Raw genomic sequence first — 14,537 nt, forward strand, 5'->3', positions numbered from 1 at the left:
TCCTTAAGCCTCAAGAAGACCCTCTGTAGGTGTGGATTTCAAAAAGTTTTTGAACCAACATGAACTTGTCTTTTCATTCTATTTTTCCAAACTTTATTAAAAACTTCATCCTTCCATAACACCTGACTATGCTGAAACACAGCAAACCACACACACACACACACACACTGCTTTCTGAACTCTATAGATGATATGAAGGAAACAGAAACAAAAATGTCACATCTGTCTTTCCTAAACCACAGAGCATTGCACTGAGATACAGAATGAGTCAGGACTTCACACTGGCTCATTACAGCTCTTCCCAGCTGTAGGACCTATGCTTTACAGGGCCCATCATTTCTTTAGAAGTACAGACACCAACTAGGGTGACACCCAAAACCACAGAATTAAAAAGAGGTGCCCTAATAGCCCCGTTATTTATTTGTTATAACTTACCGTGCGCAAATCAATGCTTGCGCTAAGCTGCGTTTGAAGATCTTCAATGTCGGCCAGTTTTGTATCCACATCACTCATTGCATGTGGGCGTTCCCCTTCTGCTTTCTCAGGGACAACCACAGCTTTAAGAATGTGCACTCCTGCCTGAACTCGCTCTTGCCAAGCTTCACAATTGTCCTTTTCATTCTGAATATGTGTAATGTCTGGGTCTATAACTAGAGGCTGTTGCAACTGAGATTTTATCTGATTTAAAGTACGTAAAGAATTTTCTAGCGTGTCCTGAAGAGTCTTTTCATCTATTTCTTTTGGCTGCGACTCTAGTATCGTGTTTTGGAGAAGCCTGTGTAATTTCTCATTGTCTTTCGCATTTTGCATGATTTGTTCTATTTCTTTCTCTTTGAATGCATCCTCGAAGGCCTCACTTTCACTTAATTTCCTTATCATCTCATCATGGAAGCACTTGGCCTTCTCGATTCTCTGGTTTAGAATCTGAGCATCGAGCAGATACGTTTCTGGTGAAGTATCTGCAGCATTTCCAAGGGCTTCGGCCCTCTTCTTAATGTGCCAGTCCACAGACTTCATCTTACTTAGTGCCTCCTGACACCTGTTGCGCTCTGCCACCAGCACATCCAATTGCTTAATCTGTTCCTCAAGTCGTGTTTCTTTCTCAAGTATTTGGACTTGCAGTTGGTCAAGTTGTGGATGATCCCATGTTAGTCCCATGCAGTCAAACACTTCTTTAAGCTTCAATACTTGTAAGATGCAACGCTGAACACTCATGAGTCTATCTTTAAGACCATGAAGCTCTTTTTTAGTATCTTGGTCTGTTGCTTGATGAAGCAGAAGTTTGCTGTGCTGTATACTGTCAACTTCCTTCTGAAGTACAGATACTTTTTCCTGGAATGCCCTCACAAAATTTAACTTGTGTTCTACTTCCCTACATGTATTCTCAACGAACCTCTGTGTTTGGCCAACCCTTGTCTGAAGATTCTTCAACTGATCATCCAGAAATAGTCTTTCAAACACACTCAGTCCTTCACTGATGTCACTCAATTCCTGGAGCAGTGTAGAGATTAGGTTCGCAGCTTCCTGCAGTTCCTCCTGGGATCCCCTCAAAGTGACCAGGTGCTGTTCCAGCTCCGCCCCAGTGGAGGTCATACCCGCCCTGTCCATCATGAGCAATTCATTCTTCTGCAGTGTACAATACACCTGCCCTATCATGCCAAAAAGCTTACTTCTGTCTTCCAACTGACGTTCTAATTGCTGGGATCTTCGAGTTGATTTTAAAACTAGTGCTTGGTATTGATTCTGTAAATCCACCAGGAGTTCATTTAAATCATTGCTCTCATCTGACGGGAGATTAGAGATGCCATCTTTGATTTTCCCAACCAAGGATTCCAGGGTCTGCTGCTTATCCAGAATGTTGTCATGTGTCACCTTGCACTTTCTTATCTGTGAAACAATGTCCTCCGGGAGAAGGGAAACTGGGGAAGTGAGTTCCCCCAACAGATTTCCAATCCACTGGGTGGCTTCCTTCACCTCGCTCCTTATGTCACACTTCTTAATCTGATTTTCTACCTCTAGATTTAATGGCGCCAAGGCTTCCCATTGATTTTTCAAATTATTTATTGCCTCTTCCAAAATCATGTTTTCTTTTTCTCCCCAAATCCTCTTCATTTGCAGTTCAGCTAGCCCCTTCAAGACAGAAAATCGGTGCTTGGTCGTGTGAAGCTCAGTAGCCAAGGCAACCACACTTGGGTTTCCCTCTTGACTGTCAGAGGATCGCAGCCATGACTGTAGACACTGCTGCTGCCGCTGCAGAGAGCGCTCCAGGTCGCGGACCTGACTCATGATGGAGGTGAACTCGGCAGACTGCACTGCTTGTTGGGACTGCTTCCTTTGGACCAGCTGTTCTGCTCGCTCCCAGCCACGTGCAAGCTGCTGCATCTGGCTTTCCAACAACTTCTTATCCATATCAGTCAGAAGTTTTGATACATCTTCCCACTCAATTTTCAGCTTGCTTAAAAACCCTTTTTCTCTTTCTATGGATGCCAACAATTCCTTCATTTTGTCCAGATAGGTTGCAGCATCCAGGGATCCTCTAAAAAGGGTAAAAAGAGAGCTTGTTAACATTTAATAACTTAGTGCACATTAATATGTGTTTTAATGTCAAAGAAAAAAAATCAGTTGTGCTTTGAATTCAGAAGTAGGTTGTCTCTACAAGTTCAGTTCTTAAAATGAAAATTAGATTCTTCAATACTGTAGCTTTCGATGAGCGTGTGGCAATGTAAGAAACTCACCTGTAAAACAACTAACGAGAAAAACAAAGAACAACACAGGAAGGGGTTAGTGTTGTGACAAGGTAAGTAAAGCTGCCAACTGTAATGACAGAATGCCTTCTGGGTGCTAGCTCCTATGTTACAGCTACTCCACATCCAAATTCAACTCCCCGAAGAGACAACTGGGAAGGTATTGGAAGACTAGCAGAAAGCTGGATTGGAAATGGAACAAATGGGACATGAACGATGCCCATATGGGAGGCTGGCATGGCAGGCAGAGACTCAAGCTGCTAAGCCATGATCCTGGTTCTGAGTAAATAAGTCTTAAAAAGAGAAAAGAAAGAAAATCCTATTTAGGTAAAAGTATAAAACCAACTTTTTAAATAATGAGGATATATTTACATAGTAAGAATACACCACAGCTTGCCACCATTTCCAAAGCTGAAAGGAGTACATATGTTAAAAGAAGATAATACAACACATAAACTTCCACTTTGTATCCAACTGTTTAAAACTCAATGTTAAATAATTATACACGTTCCTTTTCCCTCGAAAGCTGAGAGTCCGTTTTTGGCAGAAACATTAAATTCTACAGAAATTATATCTATTTGCAGTATTTATAGAATGAATTGCTTAAGAAATTATTTCATAAAACATATTCAATAATTTAACTTTTTTTTGTATGACACCACAACAGTTTCTTTAAATGGCTTCTACAATGGGCTCAACATTTGCATCCCCCACCGCCAGATTCATACATTGAATTTCTAATCATTAATGTCATGGTGTTAGCTGGCAAGCCCTTTGGGGGCTGATCACGTCATGACTGGGGAGCGTTTGTGAAGGAGTTCAGACCCTTATAAAAAAATAACTCAGAGACACTGCTGGTTCATTCTGCCATGTGAAGAATGAATTACAGAATGTTCACCTGGCAAGATGTTTGCAGGAGCCTTTTATTTGTGAGGTTGTTCTTTTATTTTTATTTCTCTGAAAAGCAGAGTGACAGGAATAGGGAAGGCAGGAGGAAGAGAAAGAGAGAGAGAATCATTTCATCTACTGGTTCACTTGAAATGCTTGAAACGCTGGGGCTGAGGCTGGCTGAAGCCAGGAACCAGGAACTCAATCTCCAAGTGACAAAGAGCCAAGGATTTGAGCCATCACCTGCTCCTGCCCTAAGTGCATATTAGCAGGAAGCCAAATCAGAGGCAAGAGGCAGGGTTCAAAGGCAGACACTCTAAAAAGGAAGCGGGCGTCCCCCAAAGTAGCTTCACTCTGCACCACATTCCTGCCCCCCACCAGGTTTTCAGTTGGACTTGCCAGCACCCAGAACTGTGAGAAATAAACTCCTGATAGGTATGCGCCACACAGGCGATGGATATCTTGTGACAGCAACTAAAGCAGACAAAGACTGCTCCCACGTGGGATGAATTCCTTTAACAGAAGTCTGAAAGCATGACATCCCATCCCAGGATGAATTCTGAACACCCTGCCTGGCCAAGGGAGCAGAGACTACACCTGCCAGGAAAAGGCTACAAGCCCTCCATTCTCACACTCACCCTTTGACACTCTCCTTCTCTGTCAACATGGCTTTCCTGGAGCATTGGGCTGCAGTGAGTTGTTCCTGAAAATCTCGCAGGAGACAATACTGGCTTTCTTTATCTTCCTTCAAAGTCACAAGTGCCTGAAGCAGTCTGTCCAAGTGCTGGGCTGGGTATCTTGTATCACGGAGACTCATGACACTGTTTTCAGCTTGGTTCAGGTGTGTGCTTGGTTCCAGTGCTTCAAGGGCGGCTTTCTTTGCTTCCAGCTGGGTAAGTAACTCCTAAAATCAAGTCATGCAAAACCAGTAAATGTGCATGCATTCATTCACTCATTTCATTTCTTTCTTCCTCGCTTCAAGCAACATATGCCAGCCCAAGGTGATGTTTTAAATACAGAGAGTCTTCAAAAGCTGCATGGAAACGGTACAGGATGTACTGATTCCAAAATTCCTCTACAGCAAGATAAGCCTTTTAAAAATTCTGTTCTCCATGAACTTTGTGAAATACCCTCATAGTCCCTTTGTACACAAGCTAATATCTAACACTTAAAAGTATTTGACCCCTAGAATCATGTTAAAAACAAGACTAAGACTTCATCCTACTACCTTACAAAATTCTGTAATGACTAAAGGAAGGTTCACCTGATTTTTATTATTTACCTATATCACCTCACTTTGCTGTTTTAAATACATACTTATTGTGATGTAAACTTAGCTAGAATTGCAAGGGATCGCTTATAGTTCCACATTTAAGAGCACAGCCACATAATGGATTTTTGGAGCACATGGCTTTACGTATATAAATACATAAACGTATCTACGTAAACACAGAAAACTGAAACAAAGCAAAACAGAAAGACCCCAGAACTTTGCTCATTAGGAAAAATAAAAGGGCTCCGTTAGATTCAGAGGAATACGCATGAGTATGAAAAGGAATGATAACAAGTCAGAATCTTCAAATTTTCTTGAGTAAGTTTTTAAGAACTTTGTGAGAAAGAAGACAAATTAAACAGTTCCACCTTTTTCTAAATGAAAAGATTGATGCAACTTGCTGAGGAGTGCATAATTATATAGTTACCACACTGAGCATGGGCAAAGGTTAAATAAGACTTTTCACTCTGTGCAAGCAAGTTTTTGGTAATTAAAAGAGATTGTATTGCACTGGATGGGCGATGCAATCACGCTGGCAATGTTTTCCAACCTCTCATACCTCTATCTCCTTTAATTGTTCATTTCTTAACATCATGTCCAATTCTAAAGGTTGATCTCGCAGCTCATTAACTTTCTGCTCATCCTCGTTGTTTTTCATGCTTCCTTGAACATCAACTGAAAGCTGTTTTGACAAAATGGTCTCCACAGCTGAATTCTGCAAACATAAGAAGATTAATTGCTGCATAGTATATCTTTCAAGTGAATAATTTTTATTTTTCTTGTAAAACCATTTCAGATGCTTCTGTTTGCTTGGATTAAAGACTGAAGAAGTATAATTGGGCACTCCCAAAGACATTTTTTTCTTCCACAAAAGTTTTCTGACAAGAAAGGACAGGAATTATTTATTATTTATTTATGCTTCTATTTAGAAGTATAATCTAGAATCTTCCATAAAACAATTACAGGAGGGGAAAAACATTCCAATGTTTTTATAAGGGTGTTTCAAATATTTCATGGAAAAACAAAATTACCAAACAGACTTATTGTGGCAATAGTAAGTTTCAACCAGACAATTTCTACCATAGCAGGTGTTTTTCATGAACTTCTTGGGGATCTCCTGTATGCATGTGTTTCAACATTTTGCTGCAGGAAAATAAACATCTTTTAATCCCATTTTCCGTGAACTTTTCAAAGCCATTTATACTTGCTATTCACTATGTGTCAAGGAAAGTAATGTGATTTACTGGGCCCTGGGGGGAGTTTAAACAGCTAGAAAGAAGGAATATCAGTGTGTTATGATAGCAATAGCAAATTATGCCTTAAAACAGCAGGAAAATGTACCCATTTGGGGGTTCAGAATGAAATTAAGAGGAGCTGGTGCGGTGGTGTAGGAAGTTAACCCTTCGCTTGCATGGCCAGCATTCTACAAGGGCAGTGGTTCATGTTCCAGCTGCTCCACTTTTGATCTAGCTTCCTGCTAATGCGCCTGGGAAAGCAGTGGAGAACAGCTCAAGTCCTTGGGTCCCTGTACCCATGTGGGAGACCTGGAAGAAACTCGTGGCTCCTTGCTTTGGACCGACACAGCTCTAGACACAGCATCCATTTGGGGAAGTGAACCAGGAGATGGAAGACCTTTCTCTCTGTCTCTCCCTTTCTCTTTCAAGAAAAATAAGTCAATCTTTGGGGGAAAAAATAGAATGAAGTCAAATAGCATCCTTCTTCCTTCTCCCCAGGGAGAACCACCAGCCTAGATGCTGCCATCCTCCCACTAACTGATGCGCTACAATTGAAGTCTATTTGCAACATGGGGTTAATGAAAGAAAAAGAAAGAAACCAATTGTTTTTAAACAGTCTCTGATTTCATTTAAAAAAAAAAAATCAACCAAAAAAAAAAAAAAAAAAGCAGATATACATAACTGGGCTCCTGGATTTTTTTTTTTTTTTTTTCTGAGAACCAGGATAAAGCACATTTTCTTTTCTTTGACTAGTTCTAATTTGCCTTTGTGCTCTTGACCCAAGAAAGTGTACCTGATTACCAATCAGGGAGAAGAATAACCTGAAATTGATGACTGACATTTTAGCAGCCCAAACGGGGCTGTTTCACCATTGAAACCTGGATGGTTTTCTAAGGGCTCTTTTAGTAAGTGGACTTCATAAATAGCCCGCATATGGAGGACTTAATTGTGAAATCAGAACGCTTGATTCACTCCCCTCTTTTCAGAGCCCCACACCTCCTCACTCCCAACAGAGGCAATGACTCAGAGCGCCTTCCTGGGCGCTTACCTGGTTCATCTCCTGGTCTTCCTCCCACTTTTCCACCGCAGCTGCCTCCTCCTCCTCCTCTTCTTCCTCCTCCCCTTCCTTCTCCTCGGGAGCAGCCTCCAGCGCCTCACAAGTGACCTGTTCTCCACCAGGCAGAGGAAACTTCTCTTCCTCTTCTGTGGAGTGTTTCCACCTGAGCATGTTGTTGAGGCAACTTTCCGTCTCTTCCTTAGCAGACTCAATTCGGCTTCCCAAATCCTTTTGTTTACGCTGAAGTGCCTCTACATCATCTTGAATCATCTTCTGGCCCACGGAAGACGTATTTTGCTTGACGGATTTTGCTAAAGCTGAAATCTTGTCTAAAGTGTCATCTTGTAAACGGAGTTGATTCTCTAGCTCCTATGAGTGGAGAAGGGAGAGTTACAAAATGCTGTCAAAGAACAATCGGTGGGGACGGTTCACTTTTGTAAAATGCCAATAATCAACGTAACCAGTGGAAAATACTTTTTTTTTTTTTAAAGCAAACTTATCAACTCTTTTCACAAAGTCCCTGGCTCTGGCTCCTGACTCGAGCTTCCTGCTAATGTGCACCCTGGAAGGCACAGGTGTTGACTCAGTAATCAGGTTCTTTCCATCCACAGGGGAGACCTAGCTGGAGCTCCCAGCTGCTGGCTCCTAGCTTTGGCCTGGCCCAACTTGGCTGCTGCAGGCAGTGAACCAACTCATGAGCACATGCGTTCTGTCTCTTCGTCTCAAACTCTATATGCTAAAAAAAAAAAAAAGAAAGAAAGAAAGAACAATGGAAAGTCTGAGTGTGATAGTTTCTGAGCAGCCTTTGAGCTCTAAATTTCTCAACAAGTCTGAACTCCTGAGAGCAAGGCTGTTGCCTTCCACATCAGCAGCACCCACTCAGCACCTTGAATGTCTTAAACCTGCCTCACTTGGCAGCTTCCCACTACCAAGCCAGGAGCCAGCCCTGTCTCAGCATCACACCATTCTCAAAGGGATGGTCTGCTGGATCGGATACCCAGGTCTCAGGCTTGGGTCGTGAGTGTGGAACTGGGAGGCCCGGCCCACCAACTTGCCACTCAGGCCCTGGGAAGGCAGTGGCTTAGCAAACACTCCACCTTGTGTTCCTGGGAAGGATACCTCTCAGGTGTGTAAATCATGAGAAACCAGGAAAGATGTTTGAAAGTTGTACAGGAAGGGTCACAGTGCCTCAGCACATGTGATTGGAGCTGTGCAAGGTGGAGTGAGAGTCTTACAAACAAGACTGCATTCAAGATCTCTACTTTAGGCCTGGAGGATGACAATACGGTAAAAATCACACCACTTCTAGCCACTCAAGATGAAAACACTAACATGAAACTCCCCCCCTCACCCCAGGTCTTACAGTATAGCTACATGTATCCTTGGGATCACCAGGCTGCCTCTGAGACAGAAGCATCCAGGAGCCATAGACAGACACCCAAGGGCCTCTGAGCGTCAAGGTGCTTGCTGCGGCCCGAGCAATCTTTGGCTACTGGCCTCATGTAGGTATGAACACCCCAAACCACCAGATATTGATATCAAGAGGATGGAAACTCCACAAAAAATTATTTGTTGAGAGGCACAGAGAAAGAGTGCATTATTAAGTTTGTTCATTCCTTCCCCAAATGCTCACGACAGACAGGGCTCAGCCAAGCCAAAATCAAGAAACGGGAGCTCAGCCTCGGTCTCCTGTTTGGGTGGTAGAAGCCCAACCACTGGTCCCATCACTTGCTGCATTCCCAGGTGCACACTAGTGGAAGCTAGGGTTGGGAGCAGAGTCCATGACTTAACCCCAGGCAGTCTCACGGAATGTGGGTGTTCCAACAGCCATCTTTAACTGCGGTTCCCAACGCCGGTCCCAAGGATGGAAGCTTCATCCAATGTTGGGCATTTGGGCAGCAGACCCACAGGGAAGTCCTTAGGTCAGCGGGAACATCCCTCCGAAGGCAGTTCTAATCGAGAGGTTGGCTACAAAAGCCTGCACAGGGCCCTGCCACCCTCTCTGCTTCCTGGGTCCCTGAGTGACCTTTCTCCCACACACCTCCATCATTGCCACCCTCACCAGTTGCCAAGCCAACAATTCCAAGCTAAATAAACCTTTCACGTATCTCCTTGCAGCAACACAAAGCAGATGAAAGTAGTAACGGTTCAACTAAGTTGATAAATGGATTCGGCCACTAAAGAACATTCTCGTTTGTCCCGGATTGGTCCCAGTTTTAGTTGTCAGAGAGTCTTCATGCCATGTAAATCTGACAGAAGACCAACGCCTGTTTTTAGAATGTCTGCTGTGCCTGGACACTGCCTAATACCTCCAGTTTCTGCAGCTTCTCCTCAGCCGCAATTTGAGCCTCTGGTTTCTCAGCAAAACTGGAAAACTCCTTGCAGAGACTGTCCAATGTGGCATTCATGTCTGTGATGCAAACCTGGTAGGAATGGTGCTCTTGAACATGACCTTCCAACTTTTGCACGGAATCCTGAAAAGTAAAACCACCAATACGTTACAAATCATTTCTTGGAGTTTTTTCACTCAGAAAATCATGACCCAACTAAGCACTTGCTTAAGTAAGTTTCCTCGTGAAACAGCCACATGACAAGTAAATCATCCAGAACTTTCAAGGAAGTTATATTTGAGATATCTTACTACAAAAAATCTCATTTCCAAAGACTCAACCTCCCACCCTATGTGTTAAGAAAGAGCATTCCTTTCTCAAAAGCAAAACCATCTTCAGATGTTCTCCCTGAAAACCTGTAAACTATTGAACCAAACAACCACATCAAACGGGTCTACCTCGACCCTGCCCAACTCCTGCTAACTGCATGGAACAGAACACATAATCCTGCTAATCCTTAATGGAATCTGAATTTCAGTATACAAAGACAGATACAAATTTCTACTACAAGATCATATTTCTTTAAGACGAGGTGACATTTTATGTCTGAACTCATTTGAATGCAGAAGGGAAGGACACGGAGAAGACGGCGGAGGCAAAATAAGGGACATAAGCTACTACAGCAGACACTTCACAGATGGATGGACAGTTCTGCCACTGTCCCCTTCCTAGAAACGCACCCAACAATCTAACCCAGCAGAATACCCCGAGGAGACTTCCATTAGGGGAAATGATGCCATCAAATAATACCCAATGGATTGCTAGAGCAAAACTAGACTGATTTCTCCACTGTTAAGCATTTTATTTGCTTATTCATTTCAGACACAAAGAGACATAGACAGGGAGAAGGAGAGAGGCAGAAGAAGAACATTCATCCATTGGTTCACTCACTCTCCAAATTGCCAAAACAGCTGAGTCATCCACCATGGGGGGAGGGCGTCCACCGTGGGGGGAGGGCGTGGGGAGGGCGTCCACCGTGGGGGGAGGGCGTCCACCGTGGGGGGAGGGCGTCCACCGTGGGGGGAGGGCGTGGGAAGGGGGTGGGGAGAATTCCCAGTACCTATGAAACTGTGTCACATAATACAATGTAATTAATGAGTAAAAAAAAAAAAGACCACGTTGAAGCTGGGACCCGGAAACTCAAATTTGAATGTCCCACAAAGGCAACATGGACCCAAGTACTGGGGCCACTATGCGACGCCTCTCAAGATGTGCGGTGGTAGAGCTGGAGCAAAAACGAGGGAGCCAGGACTTGGCACCGGCGCTCCAATAAGGAATGCAGATATCCCAACAACATCTTCACTCCCAGCCTGCCGCTTGCATTTTCACCTAAAAACAATCAGCTAAATGTTGGGGGCTTTCAGTTTACCAAAAGAACAAGAGCAGCAGAAACAGGTGCACACACAAACCCTGCATCCTTGGAACCACAGCTGAGCACTGCACGTGGACCGCCCACCTGGAGCTGCTGAAGCAGACTTCTATGCAGGAGTTTTATCTCCAGCCAAGGCTCCTTGCTGAAGCTGGGATTGTTAGTGCATTCCAAGAGGTAGTTTCCTTGAGATTCCAACTCCTTCAGCAAGGATGTCAAGTCTTGGGCTTTCTTTAGGAACTTCTTATAAATATTCAACTGAGCATTCTTCTCCTGCAGACCGTGCTGCAGGGCGAACCCAGCTTCCTGATTCTTCTTCAGGTCTGTGAGCATCAGCCTCAGGTCTTCCTTGCTTTTCAAATACTTCTCTCCTTCTAGCAGAAGCATTTCTTGATGGCTACATGTTACAAAAGAGTTGACAGATGAAATTACATACACCACACAGGAAGGACATATGCAATTACAAGGGGACTTCAAAAAGCTATGGGAAGTAGAATTCTTCCGGGGCAAAAAAATTTTTTTTATTTATTTTTATTGTTATTGGAAAGTCAGATATACAGGGAGGAGGAGAGGCAGAGGAAGATCTTCCATCCACTGATTCACTCCCCAAGCGGCTGCAACAGCTGGAGCTGAGCCAATCTGAAGCCAGGAACCTGGAGCCTCTTCCAGGTCTCCCACTGGGGTGCAAGGTCCCAAGACTTTGGGCCATCCTCGACTGCTTTCCCAGACTACAAGCAGGGAGCTGCCAGGATTAGAACCAGTGTCCACATGGGATCCCGGCACATATAAATTGAGGATTTTAGCTGCTAGGCTACCACATTGGCCCCGGGGCAAAAAATTTTGAATAAGTTTTCATAATATTCATCTTCCATGAACTTCTTGACCACTGCTTATAGAAGCAGCCTACAAAATATATTTGCCTTGACGCTGGCATTGTAGTATTTATTATTCAATTAAACTGCCACCTGCAAAGCCAGCATCCCATATGGGTGCAGGTTTAACATCAGGTTGCCTCACTTCCAATCCATCTCCCTGCTAATGTGCCTGGAGAGGCAGCAGAAGATGACTCGAGGTTTTGGGCTCCTGCCACCCATGTACAAGACTTGGAAGAAGCCCCAGACTCTAGATTTTGGCGTGGCCCAGCCTAGCCCTGACTGCTGTGGCCATTTGAGGGAGTGAACCAGTGGACAGAAGAACTCTTCCTCTCTCTGTAATTCTCCCTTTGAAATAAATTCATAAATCTTAAAGAAGATATATGTTTGCATCGAAATAATTTATTTTAAAATCCCATTTCCAAAAACTATTTTAGTGTTATAAAGAATATTCAAATGGCACTAGTTTAACATTCTAAAATAGCACTGTTTAGTTCTACATCAAAGTAGAAATTTTGTAGCATCACTGAAATACAAATTTTATTTTTTCATAATTTGGCTACAGAATATTTAATAATTTGAATTTCAAGCCACTGTTATTATATTTAGTTATACTATCCTTCATTTAACTTTTCATAAAAGCAAAATTTAGCATGTCTACCATTTAGTATATCCTTCCCATAGCTTAAATTTAGTTTTGATCTGATTGTCTCCTTAGAAAAACACAATGCACATTTCCAAAAATCAAATGTACCATTTCAGATTATGAATTGAGAATTTTCAACTGCTTAATCCAGTCCACTGGATTTGGCCAACATCTGTCCACATTTTGTGCGTTCTAGAATCTCTTAGAGTGCCCCAGTGGGGTAGCCTAGTGGCTAAAGTCCTAGCCTTCCATGCGCCGGGATCCCATATGGGCACCAGTTTGTGTCCCAGTTGCTCCACTTCCCATCCAGCTCCCTGCTTGTGGCTTCAGAGGGCAGTAGAGGATGGCCCAAAGCCTTGGGACCTTGCACCCATTGTGGGAGACCTGGAAGAAGCTCCTGGCTCCTGGTTTTGGATTGGCTCAGCTCCAGCCATTGCAGCCACTTGGGAAGTGAGTCAGTAGATGGAAGATCTTTCTCTCTGTATATTTGCTTTTCTAATAAAAATAAATAAATCCTTAAAAAATATATCTTCAAATAAACAGTTTATTCCCTGGGGATACGCTGCTGCTGTGGAGGCTGTGTGAGGGGAAGAAGCTGGGTACAGAAACAGGGTGAGAAAAGTGGAACAACAGACAAGAACCGGTTCTTAGGATCTCCACGGGCTGACGCATGCACCTGCTGCACCAGGTGAGGTTTCACATCTGGTCGGGGGAGCTCTTCCTCTTGTAGCTGCCTCTGACGTTACGGACCGTCTCCCCAACGGATACTCCATCCAAACCCAGCAGGCACATGCAGCAGGCCTACTACAGATTCTACAGGCAACAAGAAAATAAGGAAAGTGGTGCTGACAGGCACGGCCTTACCTGAGGTACGTGTTGGCTAGACAGAGTGTGTTGTCCCAACGGCTCTTGATGTCAGTAAGCGTCTCCTGGACAGAGGGCGCCTCGCTGCTCTCAGCTTCCCTCAGGATGGACTGTATTTTGGCATCCCCTTCAGGCTTTAGTAAAATGATTTCCTGAATGCAATAAAAATGTTTTTATTCTTTCTCGTGACATAGGGATGCTACATATAATATCTTTTCAGTTGTAAGATTTCACTGCAGAATCTATTTCAAAATGATCTTTTAACAAAATGAAGAAGCAATTGTTTTATCTCCCTGTAATGATTTCAACTTGTTTGTGAGCCCAATCCCACAGTATGAGATTTTTGCATCCGACTCAATTTCAGAATTAGTAGATGTTCCCCAGGGAGAGAGAAAAGTCCGGGGAGGTGGCCAGCGGGCACAGACATTGCGGGGGAACTTGTGGATGGCAGATCTGGGGTCTGACCTAAGTAGACTAGACCTCACTACGTACCTCAGGCAGAAATCAATTTACTGAGGAAGTATGAGACACAAGTATGTACAAGATGCCCGGAGAGCTGTGGTAGCTTTAGATCGTGGCGAGTCTTCCTGTGGGTTCCATTTAATGGACTGTTCATTTTTGATACTAAGACTAAGACGTCACCTTGCAAGCTGTACGGCAGTGAATCTCAATAAACACTCATCAGTCTGAGTTGGTTACGTCCATACCCTCTTCCTGATGTTCAATTTCCTTTTCATGAAATGGTCAAAAATCCCTGGCAAATACCCCCTACCTCTCCACTATTGTATTTGGAGAGGCAGACAGACTAGAGAGAATTTCCATTCACTGATTCACTGCCCCCAAACGCCCTCGATGGTCCAGGCTGTAGCCAGGTGCTGGAGACTTCGCCCACGTCTCTCCTGTGAGTGGCAGGAACCCAGTGACTTGGAGCCACCACTGCTGCTTCTCAGGGTGCACATTAGAAGAAAGCTGGAGTTAGGAGCCAGGGCCGAATACTGAACCACAAACTCCAACTTGAAAAGTGTGGCGCTAAACATCACCCCTTACTTAACTATTTACAAGATGTGCAGTTAGGGTAACAACCTCAACAGGACATTTTTATATATCCAAGATCACACATGACTTTGCGCAACAAATCATACTCCCTATAGTCTTCTTACCCTGACATAATTAAGTCCCATTCCCTGTTCTCTTTCTCC

The 14,537-nt window shown here is 43.6% G+C and overlaps 1 protein-coding gene across 3 annotated transcripts in view; it reads right to left on the reverse strand.

Annotated features, from left to right (window-relative positions):
- The window catches only part of SYNE2 (spectrin repeat containing nuclear envelope protein 2), a 324,116-nt gene that overhangs the window by 153,592 nt on the left and 155,987 nt on the right, over positions 1-14,537 (reverse strand). For 2 of the 3 annotated variants that reach the window (XM_058655529.1, XM_058655528.1), the window contains exons 1-4: positions 7,189-7,258; positions 5,465-5,620; positions 4,271-4,536; positions 436-2,536 (exon numbers count right to left, since the gene is read on the reverse strand). In XM_058655529.1, coding sequence (XP_058511512.1) covers positions 436-2,536; positions 4,271-4,536; positions 5,465-5,620; positions 7,189-7,197 — 2,532 coding nt within the window. In that variant the 5' untranslated portion in view covers positions 7,198-7,258. Of the gene's footprint in view, positions 1-435; positions 2,537-4,270; positions 4,537-5,464; positions 5,621-7,188; positions 7,270-7,305; positions 7,567-9,506; positions 9,672-11,043; positions 11,354-13,338; positions 13,491-14,537 lie in introns of those variants that run through there. The other variant, XM_058655531.1, reaches the window with a different exon arrangement.

The sequence above is a fragment of the Ochotona princeps genome, chromosome 26 (assembly GCF_030435755.1).
Source record: "Ochotona princeps isolate mOchPri1 chromosome 26, mOchPri1.hap1, whole genome shotgun sequence".
In the NCBI taxonomy this organism is placed as follows: Eukaryota; Metazoa; Chordata; class Mammalia; order Lagomorpha; family Ochotonidae; genus Ochotona; species Ochotona princeps.